Below are 20,304 nucleotides of genomic sequence, written 5' to 3'. Positions count from 1 at the left end.
ACAGAGAAGGCAAACCTCTAATATCCACATTCTATGATGAGGTACAGACATCCAATAACTTGTCACTTTCTTGTGGTTTCATCGTCCTTCAACTACTTTCCACATATATTCAGTAGTGTAGCACCCGAACAGCCGACCAGCTTTGCCATTTCCGAGATGCTCATTCCTAAGTGCCAGGGCATAAAGATCTGCCCTTTGTCAGAGTCACTTAATTCAGCGGATTTCCCCATTAGCAGCTCGAATTGTCACTATAATGATTCCTCATTTGTCTCTGCTCTGCTTATATTCTTTCCTTACCACATCACGTGCATCACATGCCCACAACACCACCAGGCGGCTTTCAATCTCACAGCTGGGAAATCAACATGCTGCATAAGTTCATCAGTGAATATTTCCATTGAAAGTTGCACCAAACAATACAGTACAATAGAGGACTTTCATGTATGCCTTCATACTTTTTGTATATAAAGAAAGAGCCTTCATTCATTACTGTTCACCTATAAACAAATTACATATTTCCTTCACTAAACTAACCAATTTCTCTCTCCCTCTCTATCCATGACACATACCTGCAGGAGTTTTTCTGCTGTTGGCCTTTTCTTTGGATTTTTTGTCAATGCAACTTTGACAAAATTGTGAAATGTTGGGCTCCTAAAAGAAAACAAAAAATATATTATCATAATATGACTCAGTAAAACTATTATCAGTATTATCAAGTTGTGAAACACATCATATAATATGCCAAAGCCTGTTAGTAATACAGTAGGTCACTGATCTGGTAATATGGCTAAAGTGTAATTTAGTTTTTACTCACCCTCATCACCAGGCAGATAAAATATACAAACAGACAATAGAGCAGAGCTCAAAATGTTTAAGAGCTCTGTTTTTACACTTTTTCTTATCACAGAAGGTAGAATACAAAGTTCCAACCATGTCAGATTCATAAATGGTTTTTAATTTATATGGTGTCACGTACATACTCTTTTTAAAAATAAAGTATAAAGACCCATTTTCTTAAGAACTATTTTTTTCGAATTATTGTTATCAATTGCCAGCAGAAGAAATCTATCAATACAATTCACGCAGTGCCATACTGTCAAGTGTTTGGTGTTGTCTATCAAAGGTTGGAATGTACCATTTACTGAAGTTTTTAAAGTCACACTTCAACTCCAGTCTCTATATCATCATCTGACTCAGTGCAGATATTTTGACTGACTAAAACGTGTTGTAGAAACAACGACTTACAAAACTGGTGACAAGGAAACCACTTCTGATCACAATCTACATCGCTCCTTCCAGTCCTTTAAAACCATTTGAGAATGTGGTCTGTGACAGAAGACTAACTCATTTAACTGTTGTTGTTGTTGTTGTTGTTGTTGTCTTCAGTCCTGAGACTGGTTTGACGCAGCTCTCCATGCTACTCTATCCTGCGCAATATTCTTCATCTCCCAGTACCTACTGCAGCCTACATCCTTGTGAATCTGCTTAGTGTATTCATCTCTTGCTCTCCCTCTATGATTTTTACCCTCCACGCTGCCTTCCAGTACCAAATTGGTGATCCCTTGATGCCTCAGAACATGTCCTACCAACCGATCCATTCTTCTAGTCAAGTTGTGCCACAAACTCCTCTTCTCCCCAATTCTACTTAACACCTCCTCATTAGTTATGTGATCTACCCATCTAATCTTCAGCATTCTTCTGTAGCACCACATTTCGAAAGCTTCTATTCTCTTCTTATCTAAACTATTTATCATCCATGTTTCACTTCCATACATGGCTACACTCCATACAAATACTTTCAGAAACGACTTCCTGACACTTAAATCAATACTCGATGTTAACAAATTTCTCTTCTTCAGAAACGCATTCCTTGCCATTGCCAGTCTACATTTGACATCCTCTCAACTTTGACCATCATCAGTTATTTTGTTCCCCAAATAGCAAAACTCCTCTACTACTTTAAGTGTCTCATTTCCTAATCTAATTCCCTGAGCATCACACGATTTAATTCGAATATATTCCATTATCCTCGTTTTGCTTTTGTTGATGTTCATGTTATACCCTCCTTTCAAGACACTGTCCATTCCATTCAACTGCTCTTCCAAGTCCTTTGCTCTCTGACAGAATTACAATGTCGTCGGCAAACCTCAAAGCTTTTATTTCTTCTCCATGGATTTTAATACCTACTCCGAACTTTTCTTTTGTTACCTTTACTGCTCGCTCAATATACAGATAGAATAGCATCAGGAAGAGTCTTCAACCCTGTCTCACTCCCTTCCCAACCACTGCTTCCCTTTCATGTCCCTCGACTCTTATCACTGCCACCTGGTTTTGTACAAATTGTAAATAGCCTTTCGCTCCCTGTGTTTGACCCCTGCCACGTTCAGAATTTGAAAGTGAGTATTCCAGTCAACATTGTCAAAAGCTTTCTCTAAGTCTACAAATGCTAGAAACGTAGGTTTGCCTTTCCTTAATCTTTCTTCTAAGATAAGTCGTAGGTTCAGTATTGCCTCACGTGTTCCAACATTTCTACGGAATCCAAACTGATCTTCCCCGAGGTCAGCTTCTACCAGTTTTTCCATTCGTCTGTAAAGAATTCACGTTAGTATTTTGCAGCTGAGACTTATTAAACTGATAGTTCTGTAATTTTCACATCTGTCAACAGCTGCTTTCTTTGGGATTGGAATTACTATACTCTTCTTGAAGTCTGAGGGAATTTCGCCTGTCTCATACATCTTGCTCACCAGGTGATAGAGTTTTGTTAGGCCTGGCTCTCCCAAGGCTGTCAGTAGTTCCAATGGAATATTGTCTACTCCCGGGGCCTTGTTTCGACTCAGGTCTTTCAGTCCTCTGTCCAACTCTTCACGTAGTATCATATCTCCCATCTCATCTTCATCTACCTCCTCTTCCATTTCCATAAAATTGTCCTCAAGAACATCGCCCCTGTATAGACCCTCTATATACTCCTTCCACCTTTCTGCTTTCCCTTCTTTGCTTAGAACTGGGTTTCCATCTGAACTCTTGATATTCATGCAAGTGGTTCTCTTTTCTCCAAAGGTCTCTTTAATTTTCCTGTAGGCAGTATCTATCTTAACCCTCGTGAGATAAGCCTCTACATCATTACATCTGTCCTCTAGCCATCCCTGATTAGCCATTTTGGATTTCCTGTCGATCTTATTTTTCAGACATTTGTATTCCTTTTTGCCTGCTTCACTTACTGCATTTTTGCTACCCATTCTTCTTCTACTGTATTTCTTTCCCCCATTCCTGTCAATTGTTCCCTTATGCTCTCCCTGAAACTCTGTACAACCTCTGGTTCTTTCAGTTTATCCAGGTCCCATCTCCTTAAGTTCCCACCTTTTTTCAGTTTCTTCAGTTTTAATCTACAGTTCATAACCAATAGATTTTGGTCAGAGTCCACATCTGCCCCTGGAAATGTCTTACAATTTAAAATCTGGTTCCTAAATCTCTCTCTTACCATTATATAATCTATCTGAAACCTTTAACTAAGCAGAACTTATTAACCGCCTTTCAATTTGGCTTTCATAAAGGGATACAAAAAACACTGCAAAAACCTCTCAAATGAAGTGTTAATAGAGCTAAACAGGAAAAATTATCCTGTTAGTATATTCTCTGATGCTGCCAGCACCAGTGATTGTGTGGCTTACTTCTATTTAGGACACTAAAGTGTTGCTGCATTTATAGCATATCTCTTGGCTCGATGGAATCTTACCTCCATACAAGAAAGAAGACGGTCTCAGTAACAGACTGTACCTCTGACATGAAAATAACCTGAGAATGACAACATAACAAGTGGAATGCCACAAAGATTAATATTGGGTTCATCCTGTTTCTAACCTGCATAAGTGTAATTCAAAATATGTAATGTATGCGATGACACAAGTATACTAATCAGGACTCCAAACCCAAACATAGCAGACACACCTAAGACAATAGCCACAGACCCCTATACATGGTTCACACCTAACAATTTAACTCTTAATCTTACATACTACACAATTGCAAACAATCAATAATGACCTTTTGACTTCAGAAGTAGACACTAATGGATGTACACTGAATAAAGCACACAGAGCATAAAATTCCTTCTAGTCCATCTGGATAACAAGTTATAGTTAACCCAACACTAAATCAAAAAGCTCAATTCAGCATGTTATGTTCTTAGAAGCATCTCTCATTGTGATGACCTAAAGACAAGAATGGTGGCTTGTCAAATGGAATTATTTTTTAGAGCAATGCACCTAAAGTAAACAAAGTGTTTATTCAGCAGAAATGAGCAGTAAGAATATTGTGTAAATAACCATACATCTTGGAGCATTATTAAGGATCTTGGGATTCTTACACTTCCTTACCAATATCTTTACTCTTTAATGGTTTTTGTTGCTGATGATAAAAATCAGTTTCAAATGAACTGTGTTACACAAATTCACAATATGTGACAGGGAAATAATTTTCAAGTAGAATTTGCCTCCTTGATCTGGGTTCAGAACGGAGTTGTGTACTCTGGTGGTAAGGTAGACAACAAGCTCGCATCCATCATAAAGCAACAAATTGGGAATCTCTACCAATTAAAAATAAATGTAGAAACGTACCTCATAAGCCAATGAAAAGCATTTTCTCTGAAAAAATGACATCGTTTCAAATAAATATTAAGCTGCTAACAGCAGGTGCACAGTAGTTATATAATGAATCTCAGGAGGCAGCAGCTTTTCTCAAAGTAGACGTTTTCTTACTAATTTGTTCAATTAAATTTATAAATGTGAAAAGCAAGAGGCAGTACACACAGTAAACCAATAAATTTTCCGTTGTTTGTCTCAAGTTCACGTATACCCTGACTTGTTCCACATCCAGGAAAGTTTCCCTTCTTGATGGGGTCTACAGAACACTATGGCTGGGTGGAAGAATGAATGACTGGAAGAATTAATGAATGAATGAGCACATTTTTTCTTACTATCTTACATGTACATTCAGGAATATTTCTGGAGCTCTGAAGAGAGAAGTGGCCTTCAATTTGTTTCAAATGAAGAGGTGCACATCTGAGTACAATCATGGTTCTACACGCAACTGCAAATATTTTTCCAATAAGGCACTGCCTATCTTGTCCCAAAGTGTGCTTCTGCTATAATTTTTGCCATCCACATTTCCCTCCATTAGCAAACTGATGATTCTTTGATGCCTTTGTACGAGAAAAACTTTTCATATCATACAAAATTTACTTACTTTTCCTCCATCTGTCTTTTTTTCATCTGACTGCCTCTTATAAAATGGTGGAAACAAAAAAACCCTTTTTTCTTATCAAAAAACCCTTTTTTCTTATGAACTGCCAACAATTAATAACTAAGTTCCCACACTTATCAATTTTACAGCCAAATTAACACATCATGGAAAACTAAAAGCCATTATAAACTCTTCAAAATAACTCTGCACACACTGTGAATATCTAATGGAAGACACAAAAATAATTGCTACCTGCCATTAAGCTGTATTAATTTAACAAAAGGCAGACATAATTTCAGGAAAAAGTAATTGATAGAGGAGGAAGATGGTTCAAGAATAAATCAGTCTTTAGTTAACAAATTCACAACAATATTTTTTTACAACTTTTACTTAATTCAACAAGATTCTCAGATATGTTGTCATTTACAGGTTTTAACAGTAACTTCATGCATAATTTGAAAAATCTCGATACATGCATTTTTTATGTACTTTAATCTTTCGTAGTAAACTGCACAAGTTTTTCTATTACAATTTCTTGAAGATTCTGTGGATGAAATTTTAAATTAACCTAATTACATGTAATATTACAATGTAATGGAACATGTTACACTAATGATAACAACTTTAACAACAAAGATAGTGAACAGTTACTGATAACTTTTTCCAAAACTCCATAGCAAGGATGAAAGCTAGCAAGTTACTAAATTAAATGATGATACTCTGAAAAAGTAGCCTCCACTTTCCAGACAGTATTTCCATCAATTGTGCAATGCAGTTTCTCCAGAATGGGGCATGTTCGTCATAATTTTTACTGCATCAAATATAAATCAGAAAATGCCTGAGTTAAGCCTGCAGATTATTACATGGATGAGATTTCATGGAGGTGAAATGGTGCATATCCTCAAACAATGTCCAGAAACGTGTGACGAAATACTTTGAGGAAAAATATTTGCTGTTAAAAATGATGATTTGGATGGTAGTAGTAGTTGTGGTCTTCATTCCAAAAACAGGTTGAAGCAGTTCTCCATACTAGTCTAAGCTGGGCAAGCCTCTTCATCTGTGTGTAACTACTTCAACCTACATCATTTTGAACTTGCTTACTGTATGCATATCTTGCACTTCCTCGACAATTTTTACCCTCCACATTTCCCTCCATTACCACTCTGATGATTCTTTGATGCCTTTGTATGTGTGCTATTAAGTGTCCATCAAGTTTAGCCATAAATTTCTATTACCCCCCTCCAATGCGATTCCGTACCATTAGGTTTTCAATCTATCTACCTAATCTTCAATATTCTTCTGTCGCACCACATTTCAAGAAATTCTAGCCTCTTATTGTCTGAAATGTTTCTTGTCCACATTTATGGATATACTCCACCTTCAGAAAAAATTTCTAACACCTAAAATTTAGATTCTATGTTAACAATTTTATCTTTTTCAGAAATGCTTTTCTTGCTATTGCCAGTCTGCATTTTTTATCCTCTCTACTTCTGCCATTGTCAGTTATTTTGCTTCCCAAATAGAAAAGCCCATCTACTACTTTTAATGTTTCATTTCTTAATCTAATTCTCTCATCACTGCAGGCTTTGATTTGATTACATTTTGTTATCCCTTTTTTCATTTTGTTGCTGAGCCCCTTACAATGTCTCTTCAAAACACTGATCATCCAAATGTCAAAGACTTTATTTTTTCTCTCTGAACTTTAGTCCTATTTCCAAATTTCTCTTTGGTTTCCTTAACTACTTGCTAAATGTTTGTTGCAACAAAAACTTCAAACAACAATAGTCTGATAAAATAATTATTTATATCCAGTGCAGGAAGATTAGGGTTATATGTTCCACCAACCACAATATCCACAAAGATATAGAGATGGACAAGTGAGGTTGGAGGAGGGTGGTAAAGGAAATTAGCTGAGGAAATTATTTTTTTCTCTAGGGAACAACAGCCATATATTTGCTGAAGGACTTTTGAAGTATTCTACCTTTGCTGTTTTTTCACAAGTATTCAGTTTATTATACCTTGCACGATGGGCCAATTTCAGCTTTACAATAGGGTGATCAGACATCCCAGTTTTAATGAGACTAACCTTTTTTTCATTCTGTGTCCCGTTTACGACAATTTAATGTCATAGGCATAGTTTTTTAATATTTTCTTGAGTCTTATTTCGTCTTTGGCACAAAAATGTAATAAAGAAGCATTATTTTGGCCACAGGATGAGGAGAGTTGTGAACAGAAGATTATTTGCTATCGCAGAAGTGACAGACTGATGTAATAAGTTTTCATTAAAGAATGTTATAGGGCTATCAATGTTCAATAATATTTGTAATTACGAATTAGCTATTCACTGTTAGATGACATACATTGGCAGTAAATGCAACCAATACAATGTCTTCAGACTGTTACAGACCACAACGAGAAGCAGGTGGCAGTTTCAACACCGGGTTTGGCAAGCCTGCTTTAGTGTGCTCCATTGTCTGTTGTTTGATGTGTGTGAAACTAATGCATGCCTGTCAATATGGGAAAAAGAAAGTGTTCTTTCTTGAAACCTATGAAATAACAGTTTCCCTTTTTGAAGGAAACCACAAGGATGAATGTAGAATGTATATTGTGTGATTCAGTTTTTTTCCATTGAACATGGAGGAGTTGCTGATACAACACAACACATCGGCAGTTTCCACGAGAACCTCTAGCAGTGTTACTTCCTTTGTAAGTTCAAATGAACTACAAACAGAGCAAGACAAATGTATTGCTGTGGAAGAAGGATTATTTGCATTCCACACCGCAAAACACAATCATTCTTCCAGCTCAATAGACTGCACAGCTTTTCTCATCAGAGAACTATTTGAGAAAAAATCCACATGTTCTAGGACAAAATGTGAAACAATTTTAGTGAACATTTTATCGCCATATGCAAATGCATGAAATTCAGTCAGAACTTAAAGATGCTAAGTATGTTTGTGGGAATTAGAGCTTCTTAAAGAAAAAATCAGTAACTTGGAAAAGGATGGTATTTTCACTCAGTCAAAACATCAAATGATTACCAATTTATTTTATGACACTTTTGTGACTTATTTAGAAAAGTGAACTTCTCCATTTCAACCTCTGACATCATTTCATTGGATGACAATGAAAAATTCTGTTTCTTGGGTTGAACTTTTAAATTGTCTAATATTGTTAAGACCGTAGATTCAGGTGCAACATATCAGATAGATGAAGATGTATTGTTTGAAGGGATGGGATGCGTGAACAACATTGTGTCCAAGAAACTTGAGGAACAGGAAAAGAGCTAATTTGGAAACAGATAAGAGATGGTGTGATGTATTCTATACACTTAAAAGTAAAGGTACTTAATGTAAAAATATAGGTGTGCTTGTGAGTCTTGCTCTTGCTCTACCAGGCACAAATGCTTCTGTGGAAAGTATATCTTGAATTGTGAATTTCCTTTTGATTGGTCAGAGAAAACATTTTACCACTGAAATTAATGAAGCAATTGTTATAGTTATGACTAATTATCAAGACCTCACCTGAAAGGAGTTCTTCACTCATTCCTGCATCACTCCATTGACTCACACAACCAGTCTATCTCACAGGCCTTAATACAATGAAGAAGGGTGAAAGATGCTATAACCGGGATCAAAATGGGAATAAAGCCAGAGATGAGCTACAAGAAAGGCACAGGGAAATGTGACTGGCTGGGGGAGAAAAAAAAGGCTAAGCCAGTTCCCCTGTTAACAGATCAAGAACAATGCCCTAAAATTTTAAGAAACAAGTTGGACAAATCACACAATCTTAAAACTCTCACCACATTTATTTGAACATTACTTAGTATAGAGCAAATCTGCCACTGCCCTCTGGCTGGAGAATATAACACAGTCTAATAAAATGTGGTGCACTGTGATCTGCGTGCCACAAGCACCACACATTGGAGGATTCTCTCACCAGAGCAAGAAGCCATGCCTCATATGACTGTGGCTTATGCAAAGATGAGTAAGCAGATCCTCATCTCATCACTGTGACTACAAAGAAGTATGGCACAGCCGCATTGTGGGCTTTACTAGATGGAGCTTATTGTCTATCCCTTCCAGCCATTCATCCTCCCATAGACGCAAGACCCTGTATCTCAACAGTGAGGTGATAGAATGCGGGGGGATGGCACACTGAAGTCACTGAGGATAAGACTGGCCTCCATGGCTGCTACATCCACCATTTTGTTTCCCACAATACCCATGTGGGCCAGTACCTAGCAGAAAGACACCACCTACCCCAGTTTCTGTAGTTGGAGAAGGGCGATCTGAATATTCTTGACTACTTTACATGCAGGGTAGAAACATGGCAGAGAGTGAACTGAACTCATAGAATCAGAACAAAAAAGGAATTTAGCTCTCAACACGCACCTCATCCTCTCTAATGCTTAGAACATCACATATAATTCTGCATTGAAGGCAGTAAAGTCACGAGTCAGCTGGACCTTGAGGACACAATCAGGGAAAACAACAAAAAAACTAATGGAGTCCTCTGCTTCAACTCATCGATAAAGACAGCTGTAGAGTTGTGGTGCTCAGTTAAAATGTCCTTAAATAGTGAATTAAAATATATGCAGGAGTGCAACCTCTCCTGTACTACACTAAGTCTAAAATTACCCCGTGCCTCTGCAGCAACGAGGGTGGCAGACGGTTAAAACATGGTACTTGGGGTTTTACTTCTTCCATACCAAGTGATTCCAGCACATGCCGCACATGTATCCAAAATTGGCTTTTTGCTCATGGACGATTGGAGAAGGGTTCCAGAGGCAGACGAGCAACAGTATGACATGCAGGTGAGTTCGGGCCTGCAAGGAACTTGCATGCTTGATGCACCACGAGGAGTGGCCGTCGGACTGTAAGTGGTAGTTCATCAACCTCAGCACAGAACTGGGTATGGGGCTGGTCTTATAAGCACCTGTTGCCAGCCTAACCCCCTCTTGGTGGACAATGTTAATGATTTTCAGGTAAGAAGGCCTCACCGATCCATACATTGTGCACCCATGGTCTAGCCACGAACACACGAAAGCCCTATACAACTGGAGCACACGCAACCTGCCAACTCCACAAGACCTGTGGCTAAGGTACTTTATAATATTCAGTGCCTTCAGGGTTCTGGCTTTCATGCCTTTCAGATGTGGCAACCATGACAAACTGGAGTAAAAAATGAGACCCACAAGCCTCTCTGAGTCTTTAAAACGTAGAAAGGTGACCCTCATATGCAAGTCAAGTAAATTAAAAATACAATGAGAATGATTATGTCCCTCATATGCAAGTCAAGTAAATTAAAAATACGATGAGAATGATTAAAATGGACGGACGGACACACACACACACACACACACACACACACACACACACACACACACACACACACACACACACACACACACACTCTTACCTGCAGAGAACTGAAAACCCATCTTTGCAGCCCACTCCTCTAATCTCTGCACCACATGTTGCAACTGGCGACATGCTGTTGCAACACTGGAGGAGGAACAGAAAACAGCATTGTACGAGACTCCTCACCACAGGCACGATACAGTTTAAGGCTATGGCAACGAGGGTACTTAAAATTCTGGCCTGAGGGACACTATTCTCCTGCTCAAAACAATCCGACAGCATGTCACCAATGCGAGACCTAAAAAGCTGCATAGACAGGAAATACCATATGAAGATGAGCAGCTGGCCACGAAAGCCCAACTGATAAAGCTGCTCTAGTATACTGTGTCTCCAGGTAATGTCGTCCGCCTTACTGATGTCAACGAATACACTAAGACAGGGATGTTCATGAGGGAAAGCCTCCTGAACAGCCTCCCACGCCAAGGTAAGGCTGTCAACAGTGGACCAAAATCTCCAGAATCCACACTCAGAGTGACTAAGAAGTTGTCTGGTCTCTAACAACCAGACCAGATGACACTTAAACATTCACTCTAGGATTTTTCCGACACAGGTCATTAAGGCGATAGGCCAGTTAATTACTGGGGCATTGTGCACATTCCCTGGTTTGAGGAGAGGGATCAAAATTGCTTTTACCAAGGAGTTGGGGAGATGACATGTCCGCCATAACAAATAAAGCATTCGAGCAGGATTTCCTTTGATGGTGTAGGCAAATGTTGAAGCATGCAGTACTGGGCATTGTCGTGAGCAGGTGCAGCATCACAAGTCTGGGACAGTGCTGATTTCAACTTTCACACAGAGAAAGGGTAATAGTTGAAAGAATCAGAATTTTTGGATCTGAAGTCTCTACAGTAACATGGTGGCGGCGAAACACAGCATCCTGGCTGGAATTGGCAGTAGTCTTTGAAAAATGCTCTGCTGTCATCTGAGCGGTGTCTCTGAACGTTGTTTGGGAACACCTCTTTTTCAGCACTACTGCTCTCGGTAAATGTCTATGTTAATCAGAAATCCTCCCAATGGCTTCCCATACTTTTTTAGAACAAGTAGAATGGCTGACGGAGTCTACGAATGCTTGGCAGGACCTTTTCTTGCACTCCTTAGTTATGTGTCGAGCCTTGGCTCTCATGACCTGAAAGCCTGTGAGTATGTCTGCTGTTGGGTGGTACTTAAACTGTCAAAGAGCCGAGTGCCTGTCCTGAATTGCTGAGCAGCACTCACCAGTCCACCAAGGCTGCCTCCTAAGACAAACTGATGACTCTGAGATGGATAAGTCAGCAGTATGATGGATCACTTGTGTAATGTGGTCCACCCATACCTGGACACTGCTGTGGTATCCAAACACACACTGCTGGCTGAACAGCATCCAATTAGCCCTGCTGACTATCCATTTTGGTGGCTTCTGTTCAGGTAATGCTCCATCCAGTAGGTGAATGCAGAGAGGGAAGTAGTCACTGGAATGAAGGTAGTCAATGACATCCCAATGAACAAGAGTCAACAAGGACTGGACAGCAGAAAGAGAGGTTGTTGGCTGAGAATGACCCAGTAGCAGCACAGAAAAAGAGTCAGAATACCTGTGTTGATGATGCACTGGTCATGAGACATCATGAGGTTCTGCAAACCCTGACCCCAATGACAATGGGAGGTGGAGACCCAAATACGTGACAGGCAATGAAGTCTCCCAGTAGGAGAAATAGTTGGGAGATTTGCTCCATAATATCTGTGAGAGTCTAAGAGTCTATTCCATCTTGCGGGGGTAAATACAATGGGCAAACAGTAATCCTGTGTCATATACGAATTTCAACTGCAACTGCTTGCCGATCAGTAGCCACGGGGAGAGCAGGGTGCTGGTGCGCATTACCTCCAAACACAGCAACCCCTCCCTTGGTGCTCTCCACAGTTAGGTCTTTCCTTGTGGTAGAGGGTATAGCCCTGTAGCACAGCGGTGCTTGTATCTTTAAAACGTGTTTCTTGTAAACACAAGTATAGAGAACGTACCTGTGCTTGTAGTCTCAGTTTCTCCCCAAGTCCTGAACCCATTTATGTTTCACTGTAGTATGGGAGCCATTTCAGTGTGCAGTTTTAATTTACCCCTATCTTTGTGCTGGGGAGGTGAAGCACTTGTAGAGTGAAGGGGAGTGGAGGGGCTGCCTGGGTCCGATGACAAGGCATCTAACTCTATGATCTCCTCCTCATCAGTCAGACATACCAGAATGACATCTGGAGGTGCCCAGGATAACTTTCAACCTGAATGTCATCATCTTTTCCCCGCCCCCTGTCCCTTCGAGGGTGATGGGGAACAGGTTTGTTGAGAGGCACTCTGCTTTTCATGTGCCTTCTCAATGCTCACTGCAAAAATGTTGCTGGTCTCTTCTGTCATAGTTGTCTGTATTGCTATGTCTTTACGTGTTTCGCTTTGGCACGTAAACATGCAAGTATAAGTGCTGCTGCTGGTGCTAGGCAGTGGTGTGCTGGACATCGTCTATGTTAAAGTGTACACCATGTCCACCTTGGGAACAGATTTCTGCACCATCGAAGTATACGATATGGTGAAGACAGGTTGTGTCACCTTGTATTCTTTTAACTTCACCCTAGGAAAACTGATTAGTCATTTTTATTTCCTGAATTTTTCATTCCTCAGCAAAAACAGGGCTGTCTCAGGTCCAGACTGGGTAGCTCCCAGAGCAGTTAATGCAGATCGCCAGAAACAGGCAGTCAGTCCCAGTGTCATGGGCTACCTTCCCAAACTTCCCACAGGTCACTTCACCTCCACGACTCATCACCGTACAACCAAAATGTGGCATTTATAGCACCAGATGAGGCTATGCATGTAATCCCTAACTGTTAGTTGGAAGAACCCTGCCATAATATGTTCAGGCAGCACGAGAGAACTAAAGGTGACAATGAAGGTGGTGGTCTTCTCAATTCCTCCATTACTCCTCCATGTCCTTTGCTCCACATCCACTATCAACTGTGACGGCCGGTCTTGTTTCAGTTCCGTTACAACCATGTTCACGATATCATAGCTCATAACCATACCCTTGCTTGAACTGAGGGAGATGTGGATCTCTACAATGATGTCATAGTCACCCAATTTTTGTGACTTCCTAAGCAGTTCCACCTGCTTTGACTGGTTAGTTTTGACCAACAAAGAACGACTACACAACCACCTAATAGACTTTAAGGTGCCAGCACGTCCTTCTAAGACTTTATGAATGTAGAAGGGGGACACTTCTTCAAATATCCTCTCCCTCCTCTTGATCATTAGAAACATTTTGATTTACAGCTCCTTGGGCCCTGTTACTAAAGTCCAACTGATTATCAGGAGGACTACCCTCCGCCGTTTGTTTAGATGAATGACCGTGAGTAAATACAGGTGATACACCCTTCACGCTGGGAGAAGAAGAGGAAGATTTAAAGGGTTCTATCTTGGTCCCATGAGAAGCTAGGGAAATAATAGTGGACTCAGATGGAGCCCCTCATACCTGAGTATGCGTTACACAACTAAGGTGTGGCTGGCCAGTACCCTAAATGTTTCCCACTAACAACTGTTGCACCTCAACAGCCATGCATCTCATCAGTGTGCAGCACACTTTTTTTTTTTTTAACAGAGGTTTGTACCATCCTTGGGATCCAGGTGATTAAGTCAATATCCCCATTCCCTGTGACACACCACATTCTACCACATTCCACACGGTCTTTGCTGAAGCAGTTGTTGTTGTTGTTGTTTCGTTTTGTTTTAGGATGCAAAAACAACTAGGATCACAAGCGTGCACGTCAAAACTGTAGAACACGAAGACAAAGAGAGGAGTTAAAAATGATTACACTTCAATCCCAATCAATGGAAGAGTAAACAGCTAAAAACAGGGACATGGAGAAAGGTCTATGAAATACGCCATAGAGACACGGAGGTCCCGAACTAAAAATTAAATGGCCATCGCCATATTGCTATAGCAGATAAAAAGTTGACAGCCAGCAATGTCATTCACAAAAACGGCCGATAACTCAGACAGCAAACACAAATGAGAATGTAAGTGGCTAAAAAAAAAGAAAAGGGCCTCCATCAGAAAATGGCAGACCATCAAAAGTTGAGCACAATAGGCACAAAGTGGTGGGGAAGTACCACTTAACAACTGGTGACAGCTAAAAAGACAGTGCCCAATATGCAACCTAGCTAAAATGATCTCCTCATGGTGAGAGGGCTGAGAGAAGGTCATCAGAGCCTCTGGGATAGGCTTAATAACCCAGAGCTTGTTCCAATGCAGGAAGACCAGTAGTGATCCCAAAGTAACACCACCTGCTGACAGATGGCAACACAGAGATCATTGGAGGGAATGTAAGAACTAGCGGTCTGAGGTACGAAGACTGCAGACGTGGCAGCAGCATCAGCGGCCTTGTTTCCTGTCAGACCAATATGAGCATGAACTCATGTAAACATCACAGTGGCTCCATAAAGAGCCAGCAAGTGACAGCTTTCCTGGACTTATTGCACTAAGGGATGGGCGGTGCACAGCACACAGAGGGTTTCAGGGGCACTAAGAGAACCTGAGCAGATGGTGCAATTGAAAAGTCTGTGTTGCCGGATGTACTGTATGGCTTGATACAAGGCGTAGAGCTCTGCTGTAAATACTGAGCAGTGTTCCAGAAGCTAACACCGAAAACTGTCACCACCAATGAAGAAGGCACATCTGAAACCACAGTCAGTCCAAGAGCCACCAGTGCACAAAAGGTAGTATCATGAAGTTACATACGAAGGTCATGAAATGAAAGGTGACAAAGCAAGGCTGGAGTACCGAAGCAAATGAAAGCCAAGGTGAGCACGGGCTGCTGCACAAAGCCAAGGTGGTAAAGGGTTCACACCTACTGAGAAAGGTGCAGGTAGCGTGAAGTTAAGTTGCCGGAGCAAGAGCCGAAAGAGAAGTCCAGGAGGTAATACAGAAGAAGAACGTGCCCCATACTGGTGATCAAAGGAGTCATTGAAGAAAGAGGCAAATGATGGGGGGGCCGTGCATGGCAGACAGACAGCATGGATATCTGACGAGAAGAAAGTCACGGCGATAGTATAGTGAATGGACAAGGGACTGACACATTGAAACCCTGTCTTTCAAAAATTCCTGAAGGAAACAAGGCATATGGCCTTGGAAGGTCCACGTATAGAGAGTACAGAGGATACCAGTCCTCCAGCAGGTGTTGTAGGCTTTCTCCAAGTTGAAAAACACTGCTACGGACTGGTATTTCCACAGAAAACCATCCAGGATATGGGTGGATAAAGTGACGATTTGGTCAACTGCAGAATGGTGCGTTCAAAATCCACACTGTGCAGTGGTTCATAAATTGCGAGACTCGAGCCACCATACCAGCTGGGCACGAGTCATACGTTCCATCACCTTGCAAATGCAGCTGATGAGAAAAATGGGGTGTTAGCTAGAAGGAATGTGTTTGTCCTTACTAGGCTTAGGTATGGGTACGACAGCAGCTTAATGCCAGTGTCTGGGAAGCTTGCCCTCTGCCCAGAAGCAAGCCCAGAGCTTATGGTGGCAGAGCACTGGCAGCACTTACCAGTCCCCAACAGAGGAATGCTGGAGGTGCCAAGTCCATACCCAGTAAACAAATGCTGACCCCCTGACGGACCATTTTCAAGTGCTGAAGGTGTGAACAGGATAATAACTGTATAACAGGATAACAATTATATAATCATTGGCACCTACTGTGCTTGAAAATGGCTTGTAAGGCCAAAATAGGCTAATCATGCAAGCTATAATTAACTGAATACTTGCAAAAAACAGCTGAGGTGCAATACTTCAAAATGTCCTTTAACCATCTGGCAGGGGACATTTTAAAGTAACAGTCCTAATATTCACCTGAAAGAAAAAACTCAAATAAATCACAGGAAACCTAAATCAGGATGGCCCAGTGGGGATTTGAATCCTGAATGATCAAATGTAGCCACTGTGATCTTACCTAGAATTATAGAACTGACATTTCCCCTCAAGGTTGATAGTCAAATGTAAGATACAAGTCTTCCAGTAATGAATAACACAATACAGACATAATGTTGACACTAGGTACTGCACTGCTATCATTTTTTTATTCTTTTCCTATAAAACAATATTACTCTGAAATATTTTCAATTCAGAATCATGCATTCACGTATTTCAAATCTGTAATCATCTCCATATTAATAAGAAAAAATTAACTTAGAAGAATGAATATGCAACATACCATTTATCTCTGTCTTTTAAAGTTGGTGGTTTGAAACCACTTTTTGACATTAAGAACAAAGCCCGCATGGGATGCAGGTCAAACATGGGAGGCTGGAGCTCTGCCAACTCAATAGCAGTCACTCCAACTGCCCAAATATCACACAGCTGGTTGTATCCACCCTTTCTTTCCACAGCTGCAACCTATATTAGCAAATAAGGAAAGGATAAACTATGAGGTTGTGCAGGCATATCAAACAAAAATGAAGAATCAAATTTGTCTGCTTAAAATAATTTATTTTAAGCACAAATTAACAAAATCATTCCCTGTTTAATACCCACTTCTGGAGCCATCCAGTAGGGAGTCCCAATAAAAGATTTCCTTTTATTGATTGTTGCAGTTATTTGTGCTGAAACGCCAAAATCAGCCAGTTTTACATCACCAGCTTCCGTTAGTAGAATATTGGCTCCCTTAAAAACAAAAACACAACTTCAGAATAAGATTACATATGTGAAAAGTATCTAACAGTATAAGAAAAGTAGCTAAGAGTATACCTAAATGTGATTATATATAGCACCTTAATTTGTATTAGAAATAATTAATGTCTGAAATTTTTCAACAAGCTGTACAGCTTTTCCTGTTTGTATAGAAGCAGCTACAGTTTTTTTCATTATGTTACTTGGTAACGGTTCCTTTTGGTGATATCATCTTCACCTTACTACCAGGAAAAGCAGAAGTCTTACACCTATTCCCTAATAAGGAAATAACAGGTCCACAATATTTTCTGCAAGCGTTGTTCCATGGTTTCTAAATATTTGAAACATCATTACTAACCAATAAAGATCTGCTGTGATGTATTCTTAACTGTTGAGACTCATTTCAAATAGTGTATTATCTTCAGTTAATTTATACATATAATGAGACAAAAACTTTAATATATCCGAAAGGTTGTACAAATAAATAATTAAGATCATAAAACAAGAAACTGATTGCCAAGATCGCATGTAACAAAGCTCTGCATTAGGGAGGGAAAGGAGGCGGGGGTAGGGTAACTCACGTTAGTTTTGTGGTGAGTGGCAGACAGTTTTGAACTTCCAAGAGAAATGATTCTGGGAACCCTTGCTACTAGAAAGTATCCACGAGTTTGGTTTGTGAACATTTAGTTTTGTTTCTAGGGTGGGTAGGCATGTGTAACCATGATTTTACAATATTGGATAAAATTTACAGAAAAAATGTTTAAAAAGATAATTCATATTATGTTTCTAATGAAAACTCTTTTCTCTTGTGACAGCATGCCATTCCAATAAAGAAACAAGTATACATAGTGTAATAGACTATATAGTAAGTTACCATTCTTAGGTTCATCGTCCAGTGTTTGTTGTTCTAATGGAATGAAGGTAAAAGCTGACACGTGACACTTCATTGCTTGTGTTGACATACAACAAACCTCAGTTCTCTACTAGCATCAAGCATGTAGCATCAACTGTTTAGTGTTCATCAGGACTTGGTTTCCCATACACTGTAATAGAAGTGCACTCGAATGCGGAGTTGGCAGATGCTCATTTACTTTTTCGATTAGCAGACGATACCGGCACCCCAAAGATTGTATCGAGAGAGATTTCCAGAAAGACTGTGCCCAAACTGGAGGACATTTGAAGCATGTGATCGCTGTCTTGGGGAGCATGGGATGTTTAAGCCTACTACTCAACTGGGGGAGGCCTAGATAGTGAACACCTCAAATCAGGAAAGAACTTCTTCAAGCAACTGATGACCATCGTAATGTCAGCATAAGACAATTAGCTACAACAAGTAATGGTGACCACACGATTGTCTGGAGAGTGCTACATGAGAACCTGCTGTATCCATAACATGTACAGCATGTGAAGGCATGTCAGCAGCTGATTTTCCTGCATGGGTACACTTCTGTAAATGGTTCATTCAACAATATGTCAACCCTCATTTTGGCGCAAATGTGTTTTTCACAGATGAGGCTTCATTTCAACATGATCAGTAAGTAAATTTTCATTATCGGCCCATATGGCAGCTAAAAATCCTCATGAAACTGTGCAATCATGTCATCAACAAGGATTTTCAGTCAAAACTTGTGTCAGCACTGTTGGCGACTGTTAGGGTGTCACATTCTTCCACCCAGGCACAATGGAGAAACTTACCATGCTTTTTTAGAGAATACTCTATCTGTCCTACTAGAACACGTACTTTTATGAATGACACAACATATTTACTTTGTGCACAACTGAGCTCCTCCTAATTTTAATATTAATGTTTGTAGACAATAACATTCTGCAATGAATGGACCAATCCCTTGGTTTTCATGCTCTCTGAACCTAAATACTCTAGACTTTTATTTGTGCGGGCATTTGAAAGTTCTTGTGTACAGAACCGCAGTACAAGATGCACAGTCTTAGTGCCCATGTTGTGTAAGGCTGTGAAACAATATATAATTCTCCAGTGATACGTAAGTGCACCAGGAATTCAATGTGATGGTAGGCTGTTGCATGTACCCTTGTTAATGGACGGAATTTTGAACATTTCATCTGGTAAAATGTTTCATATTGTCCTGATACATTCTTTTCCTGTGTGGTTCTCTTGATCAATGTGTTGAGGAGATGTATAACCTGAGCTCCAATATGAAAATAAAGCATTTCTGGACCCATGTCTTCCTCTACATGTGTGGAATACTTCCTGAAAGTTTGGTCATATGTTGTTCTTATGCCCTCTATACAGTGTGGGCGAGAAGTCCCTATAACCCTTGTTTAGTATCAAATGTTTATGTAGGTTACTTCTTATGTTATCAATATAACGGAAGGAAACATTCCACGTGGGAAAAATTATATATAAAAACAAAGATGAGGTGACTTACCGAACAAAAACGCTGGCAGGTCGATAGACACACAAACAAACACAAACATACACACAAAATTCAAGCTTTCGCAACAAATTGTTGCCTCATCAGGAAAGAGGGAAGGAGAGGGGAAGACGAAAGGAAGTGGGTTTTAAAGGAGAGGGTAAGGAGTCATTCCAATCCCGGGAGCGGAAAAAAAATCCGCTCCCGGGATTGGAATGACTCCTTACCCTCTCCTTTAAAACCCACTTCCTTTCGTCTTCCCCTCTCCTTCCCTCTTTCCTGATGAGGCAACAATTTGTTGCGAAAGCTTGAATTTTGTGTGTATGTTTGTGTTTGTTTGTGTGTCTATCGACCTGCCAGCGTTTTTGTTCGGTAAGTCACCTCATCTTTGTTTTTATATATAATTACTTCTTATGTTGTTACAGTCGAGTTTTAATCTGTAGTTGTGACAGATGTGAGCTGTCATACTTGCACTACAGAGGAGCGTTTAGTGACTAACAACATCGCACAGGGCAGATAATGAGAGAGATTATGGGAGCATTCCAGGAAAGATTTACCAAGTCTTCACAGCAAAAAGCAACA

General features: G+C 40.2%; 1 protein-coding gene across 11 annotated transcripts in view; it reads right to left on the bottom strand.

Annotated features, from left to right (window-relative positions):
- LOC124595060 (mitogen-activated protein kinase kinase kinase kinase 5) overlaps positions 1-20,304 on the bottom strand; it is a 307,956-nt gene that overhangs the window by 204,802 nt on the left and 82,850 nt on the right. For all 11 annotated transcript variants that reach the window (XM_047133627.1, XM_047133632.1, XM_047133629.1 and 8 more), the window contains exons 5-7: positions 17,198-17,326; positions 16,878-17,059; positions 570-651 (exon numbers count right to left, since the gene is read on the bottom strand). In XM_047133627.1, coding sequence (XP_046989583.1) covers positions 570-651; positions 16,878-17,059; positions 17,198-17,326 — 393 coding nt within the window. The remainder of the gene's footprint in view (positions 1-569; positions 652-16,877; positions 17,060-17,197; positions 17,327-20,304) is intronic.

The sequence above is a fragment of the Schistocerca americana genome, chromosome 2 (assembly GCF_021461395.2).
Source record: "Schistocerca americana isolate TAMUIC-IGC-003095 chromosome 2, iqSchAmer2.1, whole genome shotgun sequence".
In the NCBI taxonomy this organism is placed as follows: domain Eukaryota; kingdom Metazoa; phylum Arthropoda; class Insecta; order Orthoptera; family Acrididae; genus Schistocerca; species Schistocerca americana.
Note: the sequence above shows the minus strand (reverse complement) of the source record. Positions and strands in the feature narration are given on the sequence as shown.